General features: G+C 41.1%; 1 protein-coding gene across 1 annotated transcript in view; it reads right to left on the reverse strand.

Moving 5' to 3' along the window:
* Positions 1 to 25,844, reverse strand: part of NSMAF (neutral sphingomyelinase activation associated factor) — a 62,092-nt gene that overhangs the window by 26,654 nt on the left and 9,594 nt on the right. The window contains exons 2-9 of the mRNA XM_047841707.1: positions 17,734 to 17,823; positions 13,633 to 13,711; positions 13,468 to 13,535; positions 13,351 to 13,387; positions 9,494 to 9,544; positions 6,710 to 6,781; positions 6,342 to 6,389; positions 6,193 to 6,245 (exon numbers count right to left, since the gene is read on the reverse strand). Of these exons, the coding sequence (XP_047697663.1) occupies positions 6,193 to 6,245; positions 6,342 to 6,389; positions 6,710 to 6,781; positions 9,494 to 9,544; positions 13,351 to 13,387; positions 13,468 to 13,535; positions 13,633 to 13,711; positions 17,734 to 17,823 (498 nt within the window). The remainder of the gene's footprint in view (positions 1 to 6,192; positions 6,246 to 6,341; positions 6,390 to 6,709; positions 6,782 to 9,493; positions 9,545 to 13,350; positions 13,388 to 13,467; positions 13,536 to 13,632; positions 13,712 to 17,733; positions 17,824 to 25,844) is intronic.

The following is a 25,844-nucleotide window of genomic DNA, read 5'->3' on the forward strand; positions in this document are numbered from 1 at the left end:
TGAATATGGGGCAGAAGAAATACTGAGGGAGAGAATGTGGAAGAACCGATAAGAGACACGGGTTCTAGACTCATGTTACCCCCAAACCTTGAGGTCCCCAGGCAGGATGAGCACAGAGAAAACTACACCTTACATGCAGGCAACAGGACGACACATGACGTGACTTCACAGCAAACAGGGGACACCAACATACAAAAGAACACAAATCTTTAAAATAGTGAAAAGAAAACCAACCCAGAATTCCATATCCAACAAAAATGCCCTTCAGAAATGAAGGGGAAATAAAGATATATTCAGAGAGACCTACTCCGAAAGAAATCACTGAACAGGCCTGCACTACAAGAAATGTGACAGAAAGCTCTTCAACCTGAGGAGAAAGGAGACTAGATTATTATTATTATTTTTTTAGTATATGAAATTTATTGTCAAATTGGTTTCCATACAACACCCATTGCTCATCCCAAAAGGTGTCCTCCTCAATACCCATCACCCACCCTCCCCTCCCTCCCACCCCCCATCAACCCTCAGTTTGTTCTCAGTTTTTAACAGTCTCTTATGCTTTGGCTCTCAAAGGAGACTAGATTAAACACATTGGAGTTGCAGAATGAGTACATGTTTAAATATCTGAGTATATGGAACAAGATGTATTTTTCTGTATATTTAGTTTACATATACACATGTACGTAGCTAGATTCTTTTAAAAATCAAATGACTTTTTTTTTTTGAAGCAAAAATAAGAACGCTGTGGTTATGGGCTTCATGCTAGATGTAGAAATTTAATATAAGACCATAAGATCAGGTCTTATGGGCAGGAGAGGCCATATGGAAATACACTGCTGTAAAGCTCTTACATTGTTGTAGAGTGGTGTAATATTATTGAAGATACACTATGGTCCCAGGTGCCTACTGTAATCTCTAGAGCAACCACTAAAAATGATACGAAGTGGCACAGCTTAAAAAGTCAAGACAGTAGACAAAATGGACTACTTAGAAATATCAGATTTACCCCAAAGAAGGCAAGAATGGAGAGTCAGAAAAGCCAAGAACAAATGGAATGCTAACGAATACTGAGATAGTGGATTTAAAAGCAACTATATTAATAACACATAGTTACAAATGAATTAAGCATCCCAATTAAAAAGGGAGGGTGTCAGACTGCATGAAAAGCAAGACTCAACTACATAAAGTGTGTGTTGTTTGGTAACAGAATGAAGACACAGACAGGTTACAAGTAGACGGACAGAAAAGGAAATACCATGCCATCACACCATATGAGGAACTGGTATGGCCAGATTAGGAGAGGACAAAGCAGACTTCAAGACAAATGGATAAAGAGGGATACTTCATAATGATGAAGGGTTCAGGGCATCAAGAAGACATTACACATCTAGGGCGCCTGGCTGGCTCAGTCGGTTGAGCATCTGACTCTCGAGTTCGGCTCAGGTCAGGATCTCGTGGTTCGTGAGACTGAGCCCTGTGTCGGGCTCTGGGCTGATAGTGCAGAGCCTGCTTGGGATCCTCCCTCCCTCTCTCCCTCCCTCTCTCCCTCTTTCACCCTCTTCCACTCATCACGTTCTCTGTCTCTCTGTCAAAATAAACATTTGAAAAAAAGAAGATATTACACATCAAAATGTACGTGAACCCAACAATATAGCTTCCTAATATACAAGCCATGAACTGACAGAAATGGGAGGGGAATAATCCCACAATCATTACTGGGAATTTTAACACCCTTCTCGCGGTAACTGATAAAACAAATCAACAAAAACTTGACAGAGTATAGATGATCAAAACAACCATCAGCCAGGTGGAACCAAATGGCATTTACTCAACACTATATTCAACAACTGCCCAGCACACCTTCCTTTCAGGGACATACGTAGCTTTCACCAAGACAGCCCATATGCTGGGCTGAAAGCAAATCTCAACAGTACCAAAAGACTGGAGTCATATGGAACGTATTCTCTGAACCAAGATGGTATTTAACTAAACGTCAGTAACAATAATAACAAAATCCCCAAATAGGCTGAAGTTAAATAACACACTTCTAAATAATCCATAGGTCGCAGAAGAGATGGCACAGGAAATTACAAAATATTTTTGCAGTAATGACAGTGAAAACATAAAATGTGTGGGCTGCAGGTGAAAGCAGTGCTTAGAGGTCAATTTACATGTAAGTACAAAAAGAAGGTCTAAAATTGCTGATCTGATTTTTGTAAGAAGCTAGAAAAAGAACAGTTAAACCCAAAGGAAGCTGAAGGAAGGAAATCAGAAGAGGGGAAATCCATTTTATATAAAATAGAAAAGTAGAGAAAAATCAATAAAGTCAAAAGTTGGTTCTTCGAAAGGTTAATAAAATTGACAAAGTCCTGGAAAAGCTGGCAAAGAAAGAAAAGAGAAAACACACAGCTTCAATGTAAGGAATGAAAGAGGGACGACCATCATGACAGATCTTACTGACATTAAAAGGACAATAACAATTTCACACCAATAAATGTGCCATGAAGTGGACAAATTTTTTGAAAAACACAGCGTAACCAAAACAGACACAGGAAGAAACAGACAACATACACAGTCTCATGTCTAGTAAATAAATGAGTAAGAGCCCTCAGGCCTATATGGCTTCACCAATGAATTCTGTTAAAAACTTAAGAAAGAAATACAATCTGACAAGCAGTCTTTCAGAAAACAGGATGACGGAACATTGCTAAACTCATCCGATGAGGCCAACAGAACCCTGATAGCAAATCCTGACAGATACATTAAAGATTTATGGAGCAACATCCCTCATGAACATAGAGGCAAAAATCCTTTACAAAATACTAGCAAAGCAAACCTAGTAATATCAAGTAATAAAAAAGGAGAATATATTATGATCAAGTTGGATTTATCCCATGAATAAGGTTGGTTGAACATTGAAAAAAAGAATCAATCAATGTAATTCACAACATTAACAGAATAAAGTGGGAAAAAAATGATCATTTCAAGAAGTGCAGAAGAAAAAATTAACAAAACTCTAAACCTATTATTGAAAATGCTCTCCGCAAACCAGGAATAAAATGGAGCTTCCTCATTCTGAGGAAGGGCATCTATAAAAAACCTAGAGCTAGCCTCATTCTTCAGTGGTGAAACAAACCCTTTTCCAGTAAGATCAAGGACAGGGCAAGTATGTGCTCCCATCACATCCATTAATTAAACAGCACAATGAGGCAAAACGCAGAAATAAAAGCCATGAGGATTTCTGTGAAACTGTCATTATTCACAGATGAAACGATTATGTATACAGAAAACTACGCAATTTACAGAAACCCACCAGGACTAATGAGTAAACCTGGAAATGTCACAGGATACAAGGTGGATGTAAAAATCAAAGCAGGCAACAACAACAACAACAACAAAACACTGTATTTCTACATACCAGTAACAAATAATTGGAAGAAAACATTTAAGTAGCAACAAAAGATATCACAAATCTAGGAATCTGTCCAACCAAATATGGCCACATCGACAGACTAACCATATAACAACAGGAGAAAGCAGGTGAGTTGTAGAACTCTGTGTGCTATCTTTACACCTTTCCTTTATACCCCAAATTAGTCCAAAATAAAAGACTTTCAAGGGGATTTTTGGGGTACATGTGGGGCAACTTGAATATGACACTATAAATTACATGATGCTATAGAATGATTGCCACTTGAGTACTGTAACAAAATGGAGGGGTGCCAGAGAAGATCCTTGTAAAAGACACAAGTTGAGATAGTTATGGGTAAAGTGTCATGTCTTGAAATGTAATTTCTAGTGATTCTGAAAAAGAATATTTTATACGTAACACACTTACATACAAGTACACACAACTTATAATGTATATACACATATATGTAAGTATAAAGGAAATATAAATATCAGACATACACCCACCCACACACACACACATATATATACACACACATACACTTGTACACACACAAACACAGAACGTGCAAGAACTAAAGCAAATCTGACAAAATGTTAACAAATTAACCCTTGGTGACTCATAGGGTATCTCTGTTCATTATGTTATTCTTCGGACTTGTGAGGATTTGAAAATTTTCAGAATGAACGGTAGAGAAAAATAAATGTAGTTATCTTTTATTTCTTCAATAAGAAAGTATTTCCTTGGAACTATGATGGTCAAAGTTTACCTTTCTTTGAGAGGAAGTATACCACACGGGAATATCGCATTTTATACAGTAAAAGTTTCTTCTCTAAATTCTTCAGCCTAACATTTTGGAGGCTGGATTAAATTAAAACCTCCACAGTGAGCCATTTTTAAAATTAATGCGATGCTGAAGCCCAGGACTGAAAAAATTGCTACTCAGAATTATGCATTCTAAGTAGGTCAAGAGAAGCTAATTCTTCTTATTCCTTTTCCTTCCTAAAAAGGAAGCTATTCTTCCCCTGGCAATCCATTTACCTAAAATATCCTGCAAGTATTAAAACAGAAAGAAAAATTAATGCTTTGCAGGTGAAACAGAAAGAGAAGCAAACAAACATACACAGAGAAACATTATTGGCCAGATGGCTTTCCTGGCAAGTGCTTCAACACTCTAAAATGTAGTGTAAGGTCACAAATCTCACAAAGATAGCAATAAAACAGAATATTACAAACTAATCTCATTTATAAACATAAGCCTGGAGCAAAAGCCTGGCATATGATAATCCATAAATGAGTCTATTCAACCAATACTTTCTACGTTGTCTTAAGCTGGAGTCATTACAAATGCAGGAATCTAAAATAAGAATCTAAAATAAAAATGGTATTTAGTGAACAGGGACTGTAATAATTTATGACAGGATTTTGTACATATTAAAGAATTTACATATAAAGTTAATGGCACTGATCACGAAGTTTAGCCACAAACTGAATACACAAAAATCCACTGCATTCCACGTATCAACAATGAACAGGAAAGGACTTTTTAGGACATCATTTACAACACTGTCAGAAATACGAAGTCCCTGGAATAAATCTAACACAGTGGGGAAAGACCTTTACAGAGAAAATCATAAGGAAGACGTTAAAGAAGGCCTAAATAAATGAGTGATTCATTGCAATCCCAATCAGAATCCCAGCGGGCTTTCTTTTATGGAACTTGACAAGCTGTTTTTAAATGTATATAGAAGTGCAGGATAAGGCCAAGAATAGCGAAGACATAAACTGAAAAGGAAAATAAAGTGTGAGGCCCTGAACCTGTAAATATCAAGAGTTATTATACAGTTACAATGACTGATACAGTGGTATTAGAGAGGAAATGCAGATCTACTTAATAGAAGGCAAGAAACCAATAAGAACACAGGTCTGTACAAAAAGCATAATTATTTGCAGGAAATATGTTGTATACTTAGAAAAGCTGAGAAAATCAATGAAAAAAAATCACTGGACTAGTAGGAATACAGTTTCCCAGTCCCCACAGGACACCTTAGTAAGGTACCTATCACAGCTTGAAGGGTCGGATAAGACTTTCCAGAACAACTGGAAACAAGTGACTTCAGCCAAGCTGAAATCAGAAGAATAAGTAAGAGTCCGCCAGATGCAAAAGAGGAAGGAGGCTGAATGCTCTCAGGGAACATGCAGGAAGGCTCAGAGGGAAGAGACCATTTGATTCAGGATCTGCATAGATGCAAAGAGCTGGAGCACAGAATTCCACCGGACACCAGCGACCACACGTACTGCACACACAAGGGCTAGAACCTAAGCCACGTAAGATTCAGACTTTACCCTGAAGGCAGCTGGAAATCCTGAAGAGTTTTAAACAGACGTGCGATATAATCAAGTTCCTTAGAAAAAGCACATTTTCAAGGCATGCTCGGTAGGGAAGAGAGAATAGGAAAAGGGAAGACTGGAGTCAGGTGGACAAGCTCACAGCCGCTACAGTGTTCTGAGTGAAGGCAGTGGAGGCCTGAACTCCGGCAACAGCAGGGTGAAAAGACGGAAGTTGACGGCCTAGAAAGATCTTAGTGAGCATCAGTCCACAGGCCCGTCTGGCTGACCCAAGTCAGGATGGAGAAGCGGAGGCAGGGACATTCCCGACAACACGCAGGTCTGGGGGCCCGGACGGTGACATCAGCGGTCTGGGACAGGCCAAAGGAGGCACACGGATCAAAGACATCTGCTGCTTTTAGAATCTGGGAACGAAAGCATTAAAAACTTACCTGTTCTTGTCAAATGATGTCCTAGCCAAACGCGACTGCAAAATAGCGGTTATCTATTAAAACAGAACCATTAAAAAATAAGGATTTAGGAGTGAAACCTCAATACGATTTAATTCATGAAAAAGACACCAATCTCTAGAAACTCTTACCATAGCAGTTTGGTCCCCAAGTTTGTCAAGGCAGGATGCTCTGTGAAGCTACAATATACAAATGTACAAGAATTTATTTTTTTTTTTCTCCAAAACGATACAAAGATATTTCCTTAGAAGCAGTGAAAACCAGCAATCATTCTGTTCCTCGGTAACAGGTAAGATCACTTCTGATACATCTGTGACTTCTTCCTAACATACAGTTTTCAAATGCAACATATTCAAGTAAATCTGCTTCATATTTAGAAAAGAAATTATGGTTTTAGAGAGATGTATAAATAAGATTTTTTTTTTCTTTTTTTAAGTTTCTGCCTAAGTGTGCTTTGAATTCTCTGCCCAGGGAATGCCCGAGGAAGGCGCTGGCTTACCTGAAGCAACGTTTCCACGACATCTTCCACTTTCCCTGAAACATCCAATTCAAAAACATACTCCATTGTGCCCTAAAAAGAAGGGAAACAAATCAAATCAAGGGAAGAGAAGAAGCCCAACCATGCTACTTTAGGAACATTTGCAATGCCTCTGCTGGGCTGTGCCCCCGTCTGCTGGCTCCTCCCCCTGGAATGAGAGCTAGGGGTGGGGGAGGGGGCAGGAGCAGACCCTGCCAGACATTACTGCTACATTTATTATTTCTTCCCTTCTGCCAACTTTGGACTCAGTTGGCTGTTTTCTCTCATTTCTCGAGGTGTGTAGTTAGGTTTTTAAATCCGAGATGTTTCCTTCCCTTACTGTAGGTACGTATCACTAGAAACCTCCCCCTCAGTACAGCTTTTGCCACATCCTGTAAGTTTAGGCATGTTCCGTTTTCGATTTTGTCTCGAGGTGTTTTTTAATTGCCCCATTTCTTCTTTGACCCACTGGTCGTTGCTGGTAACGCCTGTGAACTTGCCTTCTGCTATGTATTTCTAGTTTTAGTCCACCACGGTCAGAAAAGATGCCTGGTATGACTTCAATCTTCTTAAATTCATTTTGTGACCTGACATGTGCTATGTCCTAGGGAATGTTCCTTGTGCTCCTGAGAAGAATGTGTATTCTGCTGCTGTTGGGTGGAGTGTTCTCTGTATGTCTCTTAGGTTCATCTGGTCTATACTGTTGTTCAGATCCTCTGTTTCCTAACTGACCTTCTGTCTGGATGTTCTACCCATTATTGAAAGTGGGGCATCGAGGGGCACCCGGTTAAGCATCAGTTAGTTAAGCATCCAACTCTTGATTTTGGCTCAGGTCATGATCTCACAGTTCATGAGATCGAGCCTTGCATCAGGTTCTACACTGACAGCACAGAGCCTGCTTGGGATATTCTCTCTCTCTCTCTCTCTCTCTCTGCCCCTCCCTGACTGCGTGCTCTTTCTCAAAATAGAGAGACATTAAAAAAATAAAAAGGAAGTGGGGCATTGAGATCTTTTATTTTTATTGTGTTGCTATCAATTTCTCCCTTCAATTCTGTCAATGTTTGCTTCAAACATTTAGGTGCTCAGAGGGCAGGTGAATATCTCCTGTGATGGTTGATGTGATTTGTCACATTCTCTCCTCTTAGCCCTGAGGGAGCGTCTGCTGGGCTGCACTGTCCTCCGTCTGCTGCACCACAGGTCCCTGGAGCGGCAGCCTGATGCCCAGCTTTTCCTTGTGGTCGGTGGCCCCAGGCATCTAGAGCATGCTGGGTCCTATCACTGCTCCAACACAGGCAACACTGAAGCCAGTCCCTCGGGCAGCCACCCCAACAGTCAGAACACGGTCCCGTACACATGGTTGGACACACGGTTGGACATGGTCCTGTCTTCTCCCGGGAGGAGCTGCGAGTTCCCTCCCGTCACGCGGTAGGGTATTGGGGGCGGGACTATATTGAAAGGATGTCACAAACATCCCTGTTAGCTTCAGTGGGGCTGTTTCCATGCTAACCTGGGGTGCAGGGCCTCTTAACTGGTTTCCAGGTTTGTCACAAAAGGTGCTGGTGGTCCATGTATTGTTGACTGAATCAGGGTCTCCATGAGAGGAACGAGGGCTTCCTACTCCGCCATCTCTCATGGTCACCACCAATGTCACTATCCCTCTTTTTCAATCTGAAAATCACACCCAGTGTACGCTGAAGCAACAGAGCTTCTCTGCTTCGGAAACCTCCCTCATCTCCTTTTACATAACTTCTCAATGGACCAAGAACAGCTTTGTGGATATCAGGAGAGCGATGGGAGGGACAGTCCCCCAGACAGTGGGTCTCAACTTGGCAGGGGGGTGGTGGGGGTGGGCGGGGGGGTTCCTACTACCCCAGTGCATTGAGGTCCTACTCAACACCAGGGGGAACAGTGAGTAGGGTGTCTATACCTGCAGTGTGAGGGATGCCCCCACACCATTAAGAACCATCCTTCCCCAAATGCCAACAGCACCAGTGGAGAGCAATTAAATCTCATATCTACAGTTTCTGACTGGTAAATGCCCGTGTTTCTGGTGCATAAACCTCAAAGCCACAGCATGTAGTCTGCAAGTTCCCCAAGTGCTGAGACCCTGCAGGCTGGCCTATGACAGACAGAGGTTTAGCCTGTGGGGCTGTTTGCTCCGAGAGGGTGGCTTTTCCTCATTCACGGTGGTGTCCGTGTGCAGAGCACCAGCCTGAATGCAGGTCCCGTAAAAACCCTCTTTTGGTAGGAGTTATCCCTTTACTATATATTAAGCTGAAGCCAAAGAATGAAGCGATGTACAGAACGGTTAAATGTGATGTCTATGCTTCCTTGACAGGGCCTGGAAAACCAGAAATGTATGCAAGTATACTCATAGCTCTCTCAATTAAGACAATTTATAAATTATTATTCAGCTCTCAAGGGCATTTTATATCCTATAAATATTTCTTAAACATTTTAAAAAATACAGTTAGCAAATGACCTTATAAATGACACACATTCTGATTTCAATTGCTAATCTAATAGTTTAAGCTTTATTTCTCCCCCCTATTAGACACATTTATTTTTTAAGTCAAAAAGTTTATTGAAATCTCTTGGACTAAAGTCTATGGCTCCCTTGGGTAATTCTGTTATAACTGCTGGTAACAAGCTTTAAATACTCTTTATTATTCTTCTATTCGATTAAAGATGTTAATAAAATCACAAAATCTTACTGCTTAAAATCACTATATAAAGTGTCGGGAATAAATGAAAAGCTTTACTTACCCTTTCTATTTTATACGGCGCAACGATATTGTGTTCTTTAATGAAATATACCTGAGAAGGACAAATCAATTACATGTGAGATAATTAAAAATTCTCAGTAATAAGTTACTATAAATTAAGATATTATGCATCAAATTTAAATCAGTGTGAACATAATCTCTATTTCCAAAAGCACTTGCATTGCTCTTAGTATGGCTTTAAAGTTGTAGTGTTAGGATAACAAGTCTTAAAAAGGGATTCAAGGCAGCAAGGTAGCAACCATTGCCGGGTAAGATCCCTAAGATGTTTTATGAATGTCATGACCTGTACCCAGTAACCAAGCAGACAGAGGAAGGAAGCTAATCGAAATGCCAATTTTCTAAGAAACGGGTAAAACAAAGTCACTGTGGTATGAGATGTGCTTATTAACATAAAGAAACTTCTCTTCTCTGTAGGCGATCTGGGCATAGGGTGTCTTACACGCACTGGTCACCTGCCTACACTGTATGTTAGTAACCATGTCCAAGAAGCAATGCCACCTGCCAGGGCCGTCAACACGGAGCCCTACCCGTCTCCCTGCCTTCCCTCCTGCCATGATGATGGGTCTGCCCGGGGCCTCAGAAGCGGTCACTCTACTAGGCCACAAAATGTAGACCTCCCTCCACCTGCCAGCTGTTCAGAAACTCTGCTCCTATGGTGATAACGCTTGCTGTACTTTCTCACATTTGAAACAAACGAGATAAGAACCCTCCCTTGGGTCTTATATCCTCATTTTACTGTTTCTGTTCCTTTTTGTGGCAAAACTCTTTGCAAGAGCTGACGGTACTTTCTCTTGGGCCCTGGGTGGGTTTTTAGCCACACCACACATTACAGGGGTGAATCCACTCCTGAGGTCATAAAAGGTGCACCAGATCTCCAGGTCACCAAACTCAAGGGTCTGTTCTGAGCATTTCCTGGGTTCTGTTTCTCGGACCTCAGGATGGCTCTTCCTGAAGCAGCTGTCCAGCTGGCTTCCAGCCACCGGCTCCCAGCCCTCCCTGGCCTCGCCCGCTGCCCCTCCTGTCTTCCTTCAGACCCTCTCTCTTCCCAACCTCCCGTGGCAGACTTGCTGGGTCTAGTCCTCAGGCCCCTCTGTGTACACCCGGCCCCTAGAAACCTCATCCAGGCCCCGGGCTTCACCCAGCTTATGTCTGTCGCCTCAGCCTTCTCCCTGAAACCCAGACCAATGCTCCCGAGGCCCGCCAGACTTTCCCTCTCGGAGGTCACCTTGTCAACAGAGTCTGCTCTTCCCCGGGCTCCTTGACAGCAATGGAGGGCCTTGCTATCCACCTTGTTGGGGGTCATTCCTGACTGTTCTCCTTTGTACCTTGCAACGAACCCATCAGTACACCTGTTAGGTTTTTCTTCAGCATGTATCCAGACACTGACCACCTCTCACCCTTCCACTGCTACCATCCTGGAAGAAAACCTCCAGGTTCTCAATACCCCTCAAGGCTCTCCTTGCTTCCGCTCATGCCCCCTACAGCACATTCCCTACCCAGCCTCCAAGAAATTTACCAGCACACACAACTCAGCTGTCAGGGGTTATTTATTCTCTTTTGTGCTTTATGCGGACTGCTTATTACCCCACAGGGCCTCCGTGACACAGAGCCCACCACCGCTCCACCTCCCTTCCCCGCTGCCCTTCATCCCTCGCCCCAGGCACGTTCACCCCCACTGAGCCTGCCACCTGCCAGGACCTTCGCCTCTCAGGCCTCCACCCCTCGGCAGCTGCCTGGCTCATTCCCTCAGCCCTTCTGAGTGGTGTGCCTTCCCATGTGCCTTTGCGGCCAGGCACCGCCGACCATTCTCTCTAAAGCAGCTCCTGCTTTCCTCATCATTCTCGATCCTTTCGTCCTGTTTGCATTTTCTTCAGTACAGAAGATGTCTGCTTATTGTCTGTTGCCCCCATCAAACAGTAAAGTCCATGGGGAGAGGGGCTTTGAATACTTCATTCTTCCCTATGCCTTCAAAGCCGTGAATATATATACTGAATATATAAATGCATGAATAAAAACGATTATTTACACAAACACCTACTCTCTAAAGCCTAAAGAACCATAACGTATTTCTGAAACAAGTGTGACCTCTTAAAGTAATCAAAAGCCACAAAAGTTGAGCTGCTTTTAATTGCATACTTAAGTTGATTTTGAGTAAGTCTGACACGAAACCTCTGCTACTAAGTTTGTAAATAACTAAAATGGATCATTTGTATAATGGAAACCACGCTTCCAATTGAGAAAGTACCTCTTCCTTTCAAGAAGTGGACTTTCTAGAACAAAGCTATGATGTAGGATGATACTACAGAAATAATGAGAGCACAGGTGTAGGCCAGAATTATGGTGTTCCCCCCACCCCACCTCCAAAGTAATAGATGGCTTTAACTGTTTTCATTTATACCAGGTAAAACAACAGGAAGTCAAAGATAGGCTGGTTTCAAATGTTTTCTTTCTGGAAACTAACTGAATCATGGAAGGTAGACCTAGAAAATCACCTCATCTGTTTATCTCCCTGCTTTCATAAAACACTTTTCAGCACACATTAAAAAGTGTTCTATGGGGCCTCCTGGATGGCTCAGTCGGCTAAGCGTCTAAGTCTTGATCTTGGCTCAGGTTATGATCTCACAGTTCGTGAGTTTGAGCCCCATGTCGGGCTCTGTGCTGGGCACACAGCCTGCTTGGGATTCTCTCTCTCCCTCTCTCTCTGCCCCTCCCTTGCTCGCTCTCTCTCTCAAAATAAATGAATAAACTTAAAAAAAAAAAAAAAAAAAAAGCGTTCCATGAACAGAAGGGGTAGGTGATCCGAAAAAAACCCACCGGAGCAGCCTCTGCTCCAATCATCTCCCTCCCATGCTTACTTGACCGTGGAATGATTTCCCTTTGAGAAAGTCCACTTCATGGAACTAGGCCTCTGCAGATAGTTGGGGCAACATGATCTCTAACCCTCTCATTTTAAAGATAAAAAAGGTAAAATGCAGAGCAAAAAGCAAGTGGGAGAGGCCCTTGACTCCTTTCTTATTTATAAGTTAAAAAAAAAAAAAATCTATGAACGAACTAAGTATATGATGGGAGAAAAACCGTATTTTAATTTTCTTTGTGTTGCCAGCAGTAAGCACGGCACTGGGTACATCATTGTACACGGAATACATCTGGAATGAGTAAGAGGTCATGACCCCAAGCCTCATCACTGTACAAGCCGGCACATCCTGAGCTGGTGGCCTGCTGTCACCATGAGCCAAGCCGAGATCCTACTCAGTGCTGTGCTGCTGGCCCCCACCGACTAAGTGGCCAGGAGGCCTGGGGGGAGGGGGGGATGAGGGGGGGCTGCGGTGGTTTCATCTCAACCCACGGACACCATCATGATCCTCAGGACGAAACCACAAGCCTGCAGGCATCACACAACTTTATAAACATTAAGGATCTCATTAGTGATCACAGCTTTAAAAATATATATTTCTCGGGGCCCCTGGGTGCCTCAGCCAGTTACGTGCCTGACTTCGGCTCAGGTCACGATCTCATGGTTCGTAGGTTCGAGCCCCGCATCAGGCTCTGGGCTGACAGCACAGAGCCTGGAGCCTGCTTCAGATTCTGTGTCTCCCTCTCTCTCTGCCCCTCCCCTGCTTGTTCGTTCTCTCTCTATCTCTCTCTCTCTCTCAAAAATAAATAAAAATTTTTAAAAATATTTCCCAATGGTTCAATATTAAAAGCATTTAAAGATCTATTCCAGCAGTCTTCGTTTGAGATTTCTACCAATAATTTCACTGTGCTAAAAAAACCCAAAATGGTGTGTGTGTGTTTTTACTCAGGTTAAGAAAAAAATATTCACTATGTGCTCCTTACCTGACTGAAAAGGAGTGAAATCGCCCCAGATTTTGCCCTACAATGCAGATAAAAGTCATTAAATATACAGAATTTTTTGGCAGAAGTAAAATTAAATAGTTACTGACAAAGACATACTTTGTAAAGTGTCTACTGGATCCATTTTCTTCATGTTTTCCTATTTTTATACAATCTCTCAAAGGAATCTGGATAAAATTGAGGGAGAAATATTATAAAAATAAGCAAAGGTAAGATATACACAAAGAGTAGGAACGTCTCTGTTCACATTTAAAATGCATTTACCTTAATGATGGGCTGGGATATTGCATCTGGTTCAAAAATAACTGATTTTGAACATATTTTTAAGGAGCCTCTGATTTTCCTAGGGATCAAAATACAAAGGATTATTGCTCATGAACATAACAGAAGTCACCAAAGAACTATAATACATTTTAACTAGAAAGTACATAGCCAAACCATTAACTAAAAGAACAACAATGCAATTTAAGAGAAGTGGCAGGCCAGATTTTGAACCCAGGGCCATAGTTTGCCATCCTGACCCCATTACTCATTAGGAACTGAAATTTTTATCATTCTTTCTGTGTTTATTATCTAGAATTCATTAATAGAGAACAACCTGATAGTATTTATCTGTGATCTGGTTACTCTAAAAGCACAAGGTGTACAGAGAGAGCAGAAAAACTGCTTGATTCTTTACCTTTATTTATCAATTTCCAGAAAAATGAGCTGGGGTCCCAGCATCACTGGGACGGATGGATATGTATCTCATGAACTCACGGATTTTAACGGTTCTGATATGTTTCAATCACTGAGTCATTATTCTTTTCCACTGTCCAGTTTGCCCCATTTGTTGCCCAATTCTTCAAGTCGGCCCTTGTGTCTTTTCAATTCAATGCACAGTACTTTCTGATGCTTGCCTTCCCGTCCCAACAGGACAGACACTCCAGGCTCATCTCGCACCCCTCCTGCCCCACACTTAGACTCAGCCATTTCTCCAAAGGGCCCTCATTCCTTTCAGTGGGAAGTGGTATTCAGAGAGCACAATCTCGGTGCTCAGCGCGACAGGGTTGTTTCTAGGCCTTTCCTGAGGGGAGAGCTGGAAAATGCTTTCTTTTAAAAGAAAAGTGTATGAATCCACATAAGTGTTTCCAATTCAAAAGTAAGATCATGGGGCGCCTGGGTGGCGCAGTCGGTTAAGCGTCCGACTTCAGCCAGGTCACGATCTCGCGGTCCGTGAGTTCGAGCCCCGCGTCAGGCTCTGGGCTGACGGCTCGGAGCCTGGAGCCTGTTTCCGATTCTGTGTCTCCCTCTCTCTCTGCCCCTCCCCCGTTCGTGCTCTGTCTCTCTCTGTCCCAAAAATAAATAAACGTTGAAAAAAAAAAAAAAAAAAGAAAAAAAAAAGTAAGATCAGGCTTTTAACTTAACTCCTTTACTACTGGATTTGTATCTCTTTCATACTCAAAGTTTCTGTCACAGCATCAACATACTACCCATTTGCTTCATATAAACCTATGTGCGTGTGTGAATAACAAACAGTTTCAAAATAATAATACCAAAAGTACTAACAACAATATTACTACTAAAACACTTGCCACCTTTTTTGCAATTCTTTTTCTACTCAGGCTGCATCTCACCAGAGACACAAATTACTGTAGTTACCCCTCAACTTATATATAGTTAAGTTCATTTGCTTCATTTTCTTTTTCATTTTTAGGATTTGCTGTTTCTTCTGAAATTCAATTCTACATTAAAATATGTGTAGGGGGCGCCTGGGTGGCTCAGTCGGTTGACTGTCCGACTTCAGCTCAGGTCATGATCTCACAGTCCGTGAGTTCGAGCCCCACATCGGGCTCTGTGAGGACAGCTCAGAGCCTGGAGCCTGCTTCGGATTCTGTGTCTCCCTCGCTCTCTGCCCCCTCCCCCCCCCCCATGCTCTGTCTCTCTTTGTCTCTCAAAAAATGAGTAAGTGTTAAAAAAAAATTTTTAATATATGCAAAATATTTCTATAGTTCCAAAAGCAAAGGATATAAAATAAGGGACACTCAGAGAAATCTAGTCATTTTATATTATTCCCCCATCGCTCCTTCTTCTGTGTAGATCATCATTTTCATTACCTTTTAGTTTATGCTTTTTAAAATGTGTAATTTAAAAAATTTTTAATTTTTAAAAAATATATCCAAAAAATTATTTCCTTCCATTCTTATGTGAAAGATAGCATACAGTACCCAGTAGTCTGCCCTCACTTTTTGCACTGAATGCATGCAGGAGACAACTCCACAGCACTACGCACAACTTCTTCACTCACTGGACTCTTTCCAGTATTTTGCTATTACAAGTAACGTTATGGTAAATAACCCTGTTCATGGGCCCATTTATATATTTCCCACGGTACCCCTGAGACAGTTTCCTAGAAGCAGCCTTGCTAGATCAACAGGTTAATGCACATGCCATGTTGCTAGATATCACCGAATTCACTTCCGTGGATTATACTAATGTACTCTAATGGTAACTTAAAGCGTAGAAAAATAGGTTTCAGTTTGCTAGCTTACATGTGTGTTTTAATAAGAAACAAATGTACAGTAAAACCTTGGGTTGTAACTTGTTCTGCAAGCGTTCTTCTAGACGAGCAAACACTTCTAATGAATTTTAACTTGATAAACGAGCAACGTCTTGCGGTATGAATAGTACATGACGCCGAACATCACATGATCACCACTGACCCAATGGTTCTTGTCTCTCTCTGCCTCTCTTTCTCTCTCTCTACGGGATCGTGGGTGATTGTCTCCCCACGGATGCTCGGTCTCAGGCCACGGTGTTCGGCAGAAACCAGTGATTTTTCAGAATGTTGGAAGATGCCCACAACGGGCACTAGGGTATTTTTTTGTCACTTCACAGCATAGTCCTTTGCTCTTCCAGGAGAGTCAGCTTGGGAACGCTTTGCTTCATTCTAGGTCAGGCTGCCCGCAGATAGAGACCCTCTTCTCTGCAGCCTTATTGCCGGTTACATTAAATACAGTACATGGCAAGAATTTATTAATACTGTACTGTAGTCAACATCCGTTAGTGATAGTGAAAGCTGTCCTACACAATAACCCTCCTCTCTCTTGTCTCCCTCACACCAGTCACAAAGGTTTTCAAGGGTAAGTGCAGGTTAATATATTTTTCTTTAGATTTTGTATTTTCTTTATTATTTTATATAATATTACAGTATTGTAATCATTTTTATAGGAATATTTTTGGGTTGTGGAATGAATCATCTGAGTTTCTGTTATTTCTTATGGGGAAATTTGCTTTAATGTACAAATGCTTTGGATTACAAGTATGTTTCCAGAACGAATTATGCTCACAAATCAAGGTTTTACCGTACTTAATTTTAAGCAAGACATTGTTATGATATAGGGCAGAGGAGTATTGGGAGGGAAAACAAAGGTATGAAATTAAGGAAAAGAATATGAGCAAAATTCCAGAAGTAAGAAAACAAGGTCCTACTTTCAAGGAATAGTAATTATCTAATTTGAATGCTAAAGAAACAGACATTCAATGCACAGTAGTTTCTGATGCCTGCCTTCCTCCCCAATAGGACAGACTCTCCAGGGTCAACTTGTACCCTTCCTGCCCCAGACTTAGACTTAGCCACTTCTCCCAAACAAAAAGCTAAGTAATTTTCACTTTAGGTTGTATTCAAACAAATACCACACGGCTTTGATGGTCCTTTCAAAATAAAACCTGAAGAACAATAAAAATTAAAGAGTTTAACTAGTATCAGAGCATGTTCAAGTTGTGGCCTGTATTTGTTAAGGGACATCTCTCAAAGGAAACCATAAGCAAAAACAACTTTGCTGCAACAACTCTGGTTTTATGCATTCCAAGTTGGTATTTTAAACAAAAAATTTCATTATAAATTTTTGTACACAGCTTTCAAAAGGTATGGCCAAAGAAACTGAATCTGTTTTTATAGCAATAAGCTGTAACTATTACAATATACAGAAAACTGATTTCACTTCTACTTCAGATCAAATTATTCATTTTGAAAGTACTGATTTTTATGCCACTCTGGTGTTTTATGATCATTACCTTATGACACCATAACCCAAATAATTGAGAGTATAAGTACAAAAGTGATACATGAAAAAAAAAAAAAAGATGGAATAATGAAGCCAAGTCCTATCCAGCTGATTTAAGCACCCATATTAGAGGAATTCATACACACTACTTCTTAGCTTTAGAAAAATCTGAAGTATGACAGCAACTTATAAGGCCTCCTTTCTCATTATGTTCCCAGTACAAAAGGGGGGAGAATCTGCAAGACCATACATTTAATTTTTAAAATATCAGGCAAGGAAAAGGTCTGTGACTCTGTAAAGATCCAAAAATCTTCCTTACCTTTCGTTGTGACCACCCTTGTTCTGAATATGATTAGCTGTATGTTGTTCAAAGTAGTATTCCTCCAAGTTAAGTAGGAGCAAGGAAAATCTAAATTTGGAAAAACCAGAGCAAACAAAACAAAACCTCATGTTTATTATTTTTTTTAAGTATAAGAAAGCAGAATATTTAAAGCATTTGTTCTCAAGTGTTTTTCCATTCATTAAATCAACAAATACTTATTAAGTGTAGATCCTATACCAGAAACCCTTCTCTAGTCACTGGGAGAAAGCGACAGACAGACCTACCTGGCCAAGCCAAAATAACACAAATAAAATTATTTACAAGTGGATTTTTTAACTCCTTTAGGAGAACCCCCAAACTTTATTTTATATTAATTTTTTTAAAATGTTTATTTACTTTTGACAGAGAGAGAGAGAGAGAGAGAGAGAGAGAGAGAGAGAGAGAACAAGAGCAGGGGAGGGGCAGAGAGAGAGGGAGACACAGAATCCGAAGCAGGCTCCAGGCTCTGAGCTGTCAGCACAGAGCCCGATGCGGGGCTCGAACCCGCAGACCGCGAGACCATGACCTGAGCCAAAGTTGGACGCTCAACCGACTGAGCCACCCAGGTGCCTGAGAACCCCCCAATTTTTTGAAATAAAACTTATTCTTGCCTGAACAAAACCTGGGGCTTTCCTATCTATGGAGTTTTCATCCTTTGTTTCCTCTGACCGACCACCAGACGTCCCCACCTCCCCTTCAGACTGCACCCCGCCTCCCGTTCTAGTGTTCCACCTTCTGGTTAGTTGGGTTTATCTTACGACTTCCACAAGATCATATGATTCTGAGTCAGATCTTTAGATACAGTCCAATGCTTTGGTGTTGAGTAAGTAAGTAAACTGAACAGAAGAGGACTGAAATGTAGTTCTTTTAAAAGTTTTAACTGCTTTAAAAGTATGAATTCAGTTGTATGGCCACAGAAATAAACACGTGGCAAATAACTGAAAACAAGTGTTTCGTCTGTTCTGTGGTGACATCGGGCAACACTGGCGGCATTCTACAGGGTCAGGAAAAGCTCTCACGGGCAGTGTGGGACTGGAGGTCTGGTGGTTGGAGGAAGGTATCTCTGATATACATAGCAGATCAAGCATGTGTGCTATCTCTGCTCCACTAAAATGTGAATGAAAATATCTTTTAAATTGTAAGACCTCAGACCAAAAAAACCTGAAGCGTCACAAAGACAAGAGCAACAAATATGTAAGAAATGGAAAGCAGATGGGAGGAATCGGCAGTGATCGGAAACCGGAACGGCAGATGCCTCCGGTAGAAGGTACCAATCGGTAGAAAACCAACTCAAGTCACAGGACTTCCAAAAAGTCCTGAAATTGCAGCAATCAGGTACCAAGAAGGCAAGGAGGAAGCATGGGGGGCATGGCCCGAAGTCTGAATGGTCAGTAGCCCAGATTCCTCCCCTGATGCCTATCCTACTTCGCTCTGGCACAGGTTTTTCTAAACAAAAACTGAGTAAGAGGCTCCAAAGCAGACACCAAGCACAGTGGAGAGCAAGGCTACGTACGGCGTGAAAAGAGAGCGATTAAGGAAAACGTAGGAACACATAACCACTCCAAGCAACAGTTTGGCAGATTATTTTTAGAAAAAAACCAACTAGCTTTAGAGAAAAGACCTATGGATAGGAGTACTTGAAGGAGCTGGGTCTCTACAATATCATCCCTTACTGGAGCCCACCAGAAAGGGCCTGCCCACAGTGACACAGAGTTACATGCTTCATGCCTAAGTACGAACGGATAACTCAAGATCACCAGGCTCTAACATGAAGGAACTAGAGCAAAACAAGCGGAAGAACACGATGTGAAGTTCTAGACATAATACAGAGAACAGGAGCTCAAAAACCTATAATATACTTACAAAAAAGCCATTACATCCAGACAACAAGACATTGCTCATTACAAAGAAAACCTGAACCAAAAGACAAATAACTCATAAATTAAAAATAATGACAGCAGAAACCAGCTTTACCATCCTCATAGGTAACTCTTTATTAGCCTATTCTCTGTCTTTAAGTCCATGAACAAGAATTAATCATTGGCTCAAATGCCAGAGCTCAAAGGCAAATGCTCACTATTAATTATTCTGAAGTTGAATACAATCACAAGAGTTAGGATTGCTAGAACAGTCCTTTGATGCTTCAGATAATTTCCACGAAGGTTTAAATCAGAGACATACTTCCTAGTTACCTTGGCCCTTGTTTTTAGCTTGTGTCTTAATGACCTAAAAACCTTTGCTTGGGCTAGAGCTATATAATCCTTCCTTCCCCTTCTTGGTCCCCACTCCTCCTCTTAAGAGAAAAGGTAAAATAAGATAAGTATCTTTAGTAAGACAATGGCACAATTTTATTGCTATGAAGCACAAAGAACCTTCATAGACAATCGGCTCTTCCACATAATTATTAAAATATAACCCTATCCTTTGCCACAACATGGATGGATCTAGAGGGTATTAAATTACATGAAATAAATCAGAGAAAGACAAATACCATATGATTTCACTCATATGTGGTATTTAAGAAACACAACAAATGAATACAGGATAAAGAAAGAAAGAAAAAAATAGACTCAAATACAGAGAACTGGTGACTGCCAGAGGGGAGGGGGTGGGGGGTGGCTGAAATAGGAAAAGGGATTTAAGAATACACCTGTGATGAGCACCGAGTAACGTACAGGCTTGTGGAATAATTATATTATACACTAAGTTTTTTAAAAAAGAAAAATAAACATATATACATGTATAATCCTATCCTTAATATTGTTAAAACATCCATACTACCCAAAGTGATCTGCAGAAATCATTGCCAAATCCAGTGTCATGAAGCTTCCCCCCAAGTCTTCTAGGAGTTTTGTACTTTCAGGTCTTGCATTTTAGGCCTTCAATCCATTTCGAGTTAATTTTTGTATGCGATTTTAAAGTAAGGGCCCAACTTCATTCTTTTGCATGTGGAAATCCAGTTTTCCCAGCACTTGTTGAAAAGATTGTCCTTTTCTTTCTTTAAAAACTTTTTAAATATTTATTTATTATTTTGAGAGAGAGACAGAGTGTGAGCGAGGGAGGGGCAGAGTGAGAGGGAGACACAGAACCCAAAGCAGGCTCCAGGCTCTGAGCTGTCAGCACAGAGCCCGACGCAGGGCTCGAACTCCCAGACTCCAAGATCGTGACCTGAGCTAAAGTTGGATGCTCAACTGACTGAGCCACCCAGGTGCCCCATGAAAAGACTGTCTTTTTTTTTATTGTGTGGCCTTGGAACACTTTTAAAGATCATTTGACATTGATTTGGCAATGATTTCTTGGACAGGACACCAAAAGCACCGGCAACAAAAGCAAAAATAAATGAATGTGACCATGTGAAACTTAAAAACTCCTGTGCAGCAAAGAAAATAATCAACAGAATGAGAAGACAACCTAAAGAACTGGAAAGAATATTTTCAAACCATGTATCTGGTAAGGAGTTACTACTCAGAATATATAAAGAACTCCTACAGCTCAACAACAAAACTTAACCCAATTTAAGAATGAGCAAAGGACTTTAATAGACACTTCTCCAAAGAAGATATACAAATGGCTGAAAAGTATATGAAAAGATATCCAATATCAGTAATCATCAGGAAAATGCAAACCAAAACCATAAATGAGAGATCGCCTTGCACACTATTCAGAAGAAGAAGAAGAAGAAGAAAAAGAAGAAGAAGAAAACAAATGTTGGCAAGGATGTGGAGAAATGGGGACCCTTGCCCACTGCTGGCAGGAATGTAAAATGGGGCAGCTGCATGGAAAACAGGGTAGAGGTTCTCTCAAAAATTAAAAATAGAACTACCACACAATCCACAGTCCCACTTCTGCGTATTTATCCAAAAGAATGGAAAAGGGGACCTCAAGGTATCAAGTGAGCATAACCAGGCTCACTGCAGCGCTGTTTACAACCTAAATGTCCATCAATGATGAATGGATAAAGAAAATGGGATATATGCATACACTGGAATATTATTCAGCTTTCAAAAAGAAGGAAGTCCTGCCTTATGCTACAACATGGATGAACCATTATGCTAGTGAAATAAGCCAGTCACAAAAAAGCAAATACTACAAAATTCCACTCATGTGAAGTATCTGAGGTAGTCAAACTCTCACCAAGCAAAAACAGAATGGCCGTTGCTAGGAGCTGGAGGTAAAGGGAAAAGTAGAACAGCTTTTCAGGGACTTGCTTTTCAGTGGGTATAGAGCTCCCGGTTTGCAAGACGGAAAAGTTCTAGAGATCTGCTGCACGACAATGTGAACATACTTAACACTACTGTACTATACACTTGAAAATGGTTATGACAGTAAAACTATGCTATGTGTTTTTTACCACAATTAAAAAAAATAGTATCAACCATTATAGAACTGGAGTCATCATTTGCTAAGTAACCTGTATCCTGCTTAATTTACCAATATTCATACTTTGTAAGAAACATAAAACACATGGTAAAGGGACAGAACCAAATTATTTAAAGTTAAAGGATGAAGGGATTTTTCTGAGTTTATTTTTCTCTCTACTGAAGGGTTTAGTTATGCCTGCTTTAAAATTTTTGTAGGTAAAAATGGTTCCAATAAGGTTTCGTGGTATTTTGAACAATGACTTTTAAACCACATCCCCTGGAGGAAAAGGTTCTGTGAAATCGCTTATATAACTTTAAATGATTTCTTTATGAGGCTCTTGGCCCTGCCCCTGGGATTCCTCAGTTTAAACTGTCTTACAGAGGTGTGGTGGGCTCTTCAGATTCTCCTGATAAATTCACTCACTCAGCAACTTAACTTTCTTGAAAAAGATGCTGTCCCATCCTCACGTCACCTAAATTTTAAAGGATACCATTCAACACTTAACCAATAGCATAAAATAAGCTCACCCTAGGCAGCCCTGACGGCAACCTTGTGTTCATGCCCACTCAGCCCCTACCCAACACTCCACTGATGAACAGTATGCACGATGGATCCAGAAGATTGTTCTAGTCGATTAGTACTCTCGGTTGGAGCTGTACAACAGGCTTCGCTGTGTTGAGGAGAATTATGTTATGTGCTCAATGGGAGAAAAGGCCCCGAGGCCTCAGTGATGCGTGCATGGGCACAGGAAGGGGCACGAGAGTCCTGTATCTGCCATGTCTACTCTGGATACCCTGACACCATCTTGGATTAAGCTAGATTCCAGTGCCCCTACCAGTTACAGAGCTGGTTTAACTGAACTGGGCATTTTGGGTCAGCTTCCTAAAATGGCTCCGAAAACGAGGATGTTAAGAAAAACGCTCAACAAACGAGGCGAGAACACAGTCCTTGACTCACCGTTAGAAACGTTTCCCCAATAAGACATTTGACGGTCCGAATACAGTCACTCACACACATATCATCCCACCTGTCACACTAACATTAATTTCTCCCTTCTTGATTCTGTTAAAAGACATCACAAGAACAAACCTTATTCTCTGACGAAGTTCAGATGAACTAATCTACTGTGTGTTCCTGACCGACCTGTCAGAATGCTGTCAAAAGAGATGCGCAAGATGTGACTTTACGGTGGATTCATGCTAGAGACCGGTGGCAACGACTTCCTCTTCTAGTGGTTTATAAACAATCCATCTGATCTAGAAGTCGCACTAAGCCTGCTTATGCACGTATGCTCTTTCTGCACCTTTCAAAGTTCCTAGATCACGGAAACGATCCTGTGGTCCCAAACGCCAACCCTCCCAGCAGCTTACAGCAGGGGAGGGCACACGTTCTCACCCGTCTTACGTAGGCTTATTCTGTCACTCTCAGTCTGAAGGTTCGTGTCATGACAGAGTACAAAATAAGAACCACTTTCTCTGTTATAAATCAATTTTACAGTAGCGGCCTGGGCCCTACGCAGCAGCCTGGTTATTTAAATTCAACATCAGGAAACTTAAAAAAATTTTTTTTTAATCTATAGCAGTTTTTAAAGCCACCACTCATTCCCATTTGGGGCTTTAACTTTCTTTTTGCTAATTGTGCAGGTCTGTGACATCCTCTTAACTGTCCCTGGTTGTTGCCCTTCCTGCTTCACACCATATATATATATATATATATATATATATATATATACACACACACACACACACACACTATTTTATATATATATAATATATATAATATATAGATTATATATAGATAGATAGATATGGATATTATAGATATTATATATAATATATATATATAATATATATTATATATATATAAAAGCTCAGAGGAGCCTGGGTGGCTCAGTCGATTAAGCATCTGACTTCACCTCAGGTCATGAGCTCGCAGTTCGAGCCCCACATCAGGCCCTGTGCTGACAGCTCAGAGCCTGGAGCCTGCTTGGGATTCTGTTTCTCCCTCTCTCTCTCCCCTGCCCCGGCTTGTGCAGTGTCTCTCTCTCAAAAATAAACATTTTTTTAAAAAAAATTAAAGCTCAGAGGAACACTACCTGTACAACCATCCTATGTTTAGTTGTTTGTCTGATTTTCTGTAACTCTTTACCAAAGACCATTTGGCCTGAATGTTCTGAATTTTATTTTTGACAGTTTCACAACTTTCTGGATCAATATCCATTCCAGAACAGTCCAGTAAAAATGTCTATCTTTTTTTTCTTCATTGAAACTTTCAGTATCTGTCTTCTAAAAGTCTAGATTCTATGTATGACAGAATCCTTCTTGATCCCGACCCTGGGCTTCAACAACAAATAACTTGCTATGGACTGCTTTTCCTGAAGGTTTCCAGCACTGCTACTTAATTAAGTAATTTCTCTTTAATATTCAGAATTTCATAGTTTTCAAGCTCTCTGTCTTAAGATAAATCAACATTTCAACAAGGAAACTCAAGAAGCAATAACTGTATCTCACTAAGCATCGACTAAGTAAGGTCTCTTGTCATTTTCTGGGTGCTATTTCCTGTTTTCAATCTACATGAGGTACACATCCGCCATTTTTTTCCACTCACTCAGGTGCCTTATAACAAGTGAATGCAATGATCTCCGCTCCTCTTTCCACTAAGTTCCCTGGGTGTTTCCCCCCTCTGGTCATGCATTCCCCTGCAGTTGTACTTCTTGACATTCGGGTGCACTGCCTCACTTCCTGACAGGTCTTTCCTTTTGTATAGCTCTGCAGCTTTTCAGCACTAGTTTCCAATGTGGAGTCCTGTCCTGCCAAGCTTCAGCACCATCGAAGACACACCATTAATCATCTTCTGTAATAAAATTTGACTCATTTTATCATTCATGGTCCACACGATTGCACAGAGACATCTGTGTGACTAAATGTTATTTCTAGGTCTTGAACCCATTGTTTTCTCATGTAAATTACTGCCCCTTCTTCCTTGGAGTAGCATTTCATCTCCCACCTGCTGTCCTCTAGTGTAACCAGTATCATCATTTCATCTGCCCTTGTGATCCTTCCCTTGGGAGTCAGTTTAAAACTCTAGCCCTTGGCCAGACTCTAGGAAATTACATTCTCCTCTGACTTTGTGAGATGCAGTTACTTCCTGGACAAGATGGTTCAGATATCGAAATCCCTTTCATTGACCATCCGTAAAGCCAGTCACTTCTGCTCTCAAGTCTCAACTACCTTCGAGAACAAATGGCAAAACTATCACCTACGCTCTCGAAGACTTTCAATTTCCTCATCAAGGGAGGATGCTCCATGAGCACTCCCTAAACTGTAGAGAAGCATAGTTCAAAGAAACCAAAAAAAAAAAAAAAAAAAAAAAAAAGAAAAGAAAAGAAAAAGAGGAATACTTAATTACTGTTCTCTAGAACAGTGCTTCTCCAACGTGAATGTGTGTGCGATCATCTGGGGATCACGTTAAAGTGCAGGTTCAGATGCGAGAGATCTGGGGCACAGCCTGAGACCGCGCGTTTCCCAAGGAGCTCTGAGGCAGTGCTGATGCCACCAGCCCGTGGATTACCCCGAGGACAACAGATGCTAACCAACAGCCACGTACATCAGGCTTCGATCATTCCTCAGTCATTCTACATTTCTGAGATACCATAAAAATAAGTAGACCTCACTTTAAAACAGAACAGGACGCTGTGGTGGCACAGG

Source organism: Prionailurus viverrinus, chromosome F2 (assembly GCF_022837055.1).
Source record: "Prionailurus viverrinus isolate Anna chromosome F2, UM_Priviv_1.0, whole genome shotgun sequence".
NCBI lineage: Eukaryota > Metazoa > Chordata > Mammalia > Carnivora > Felidae > Prionailurus > Prionailurus viverrinus.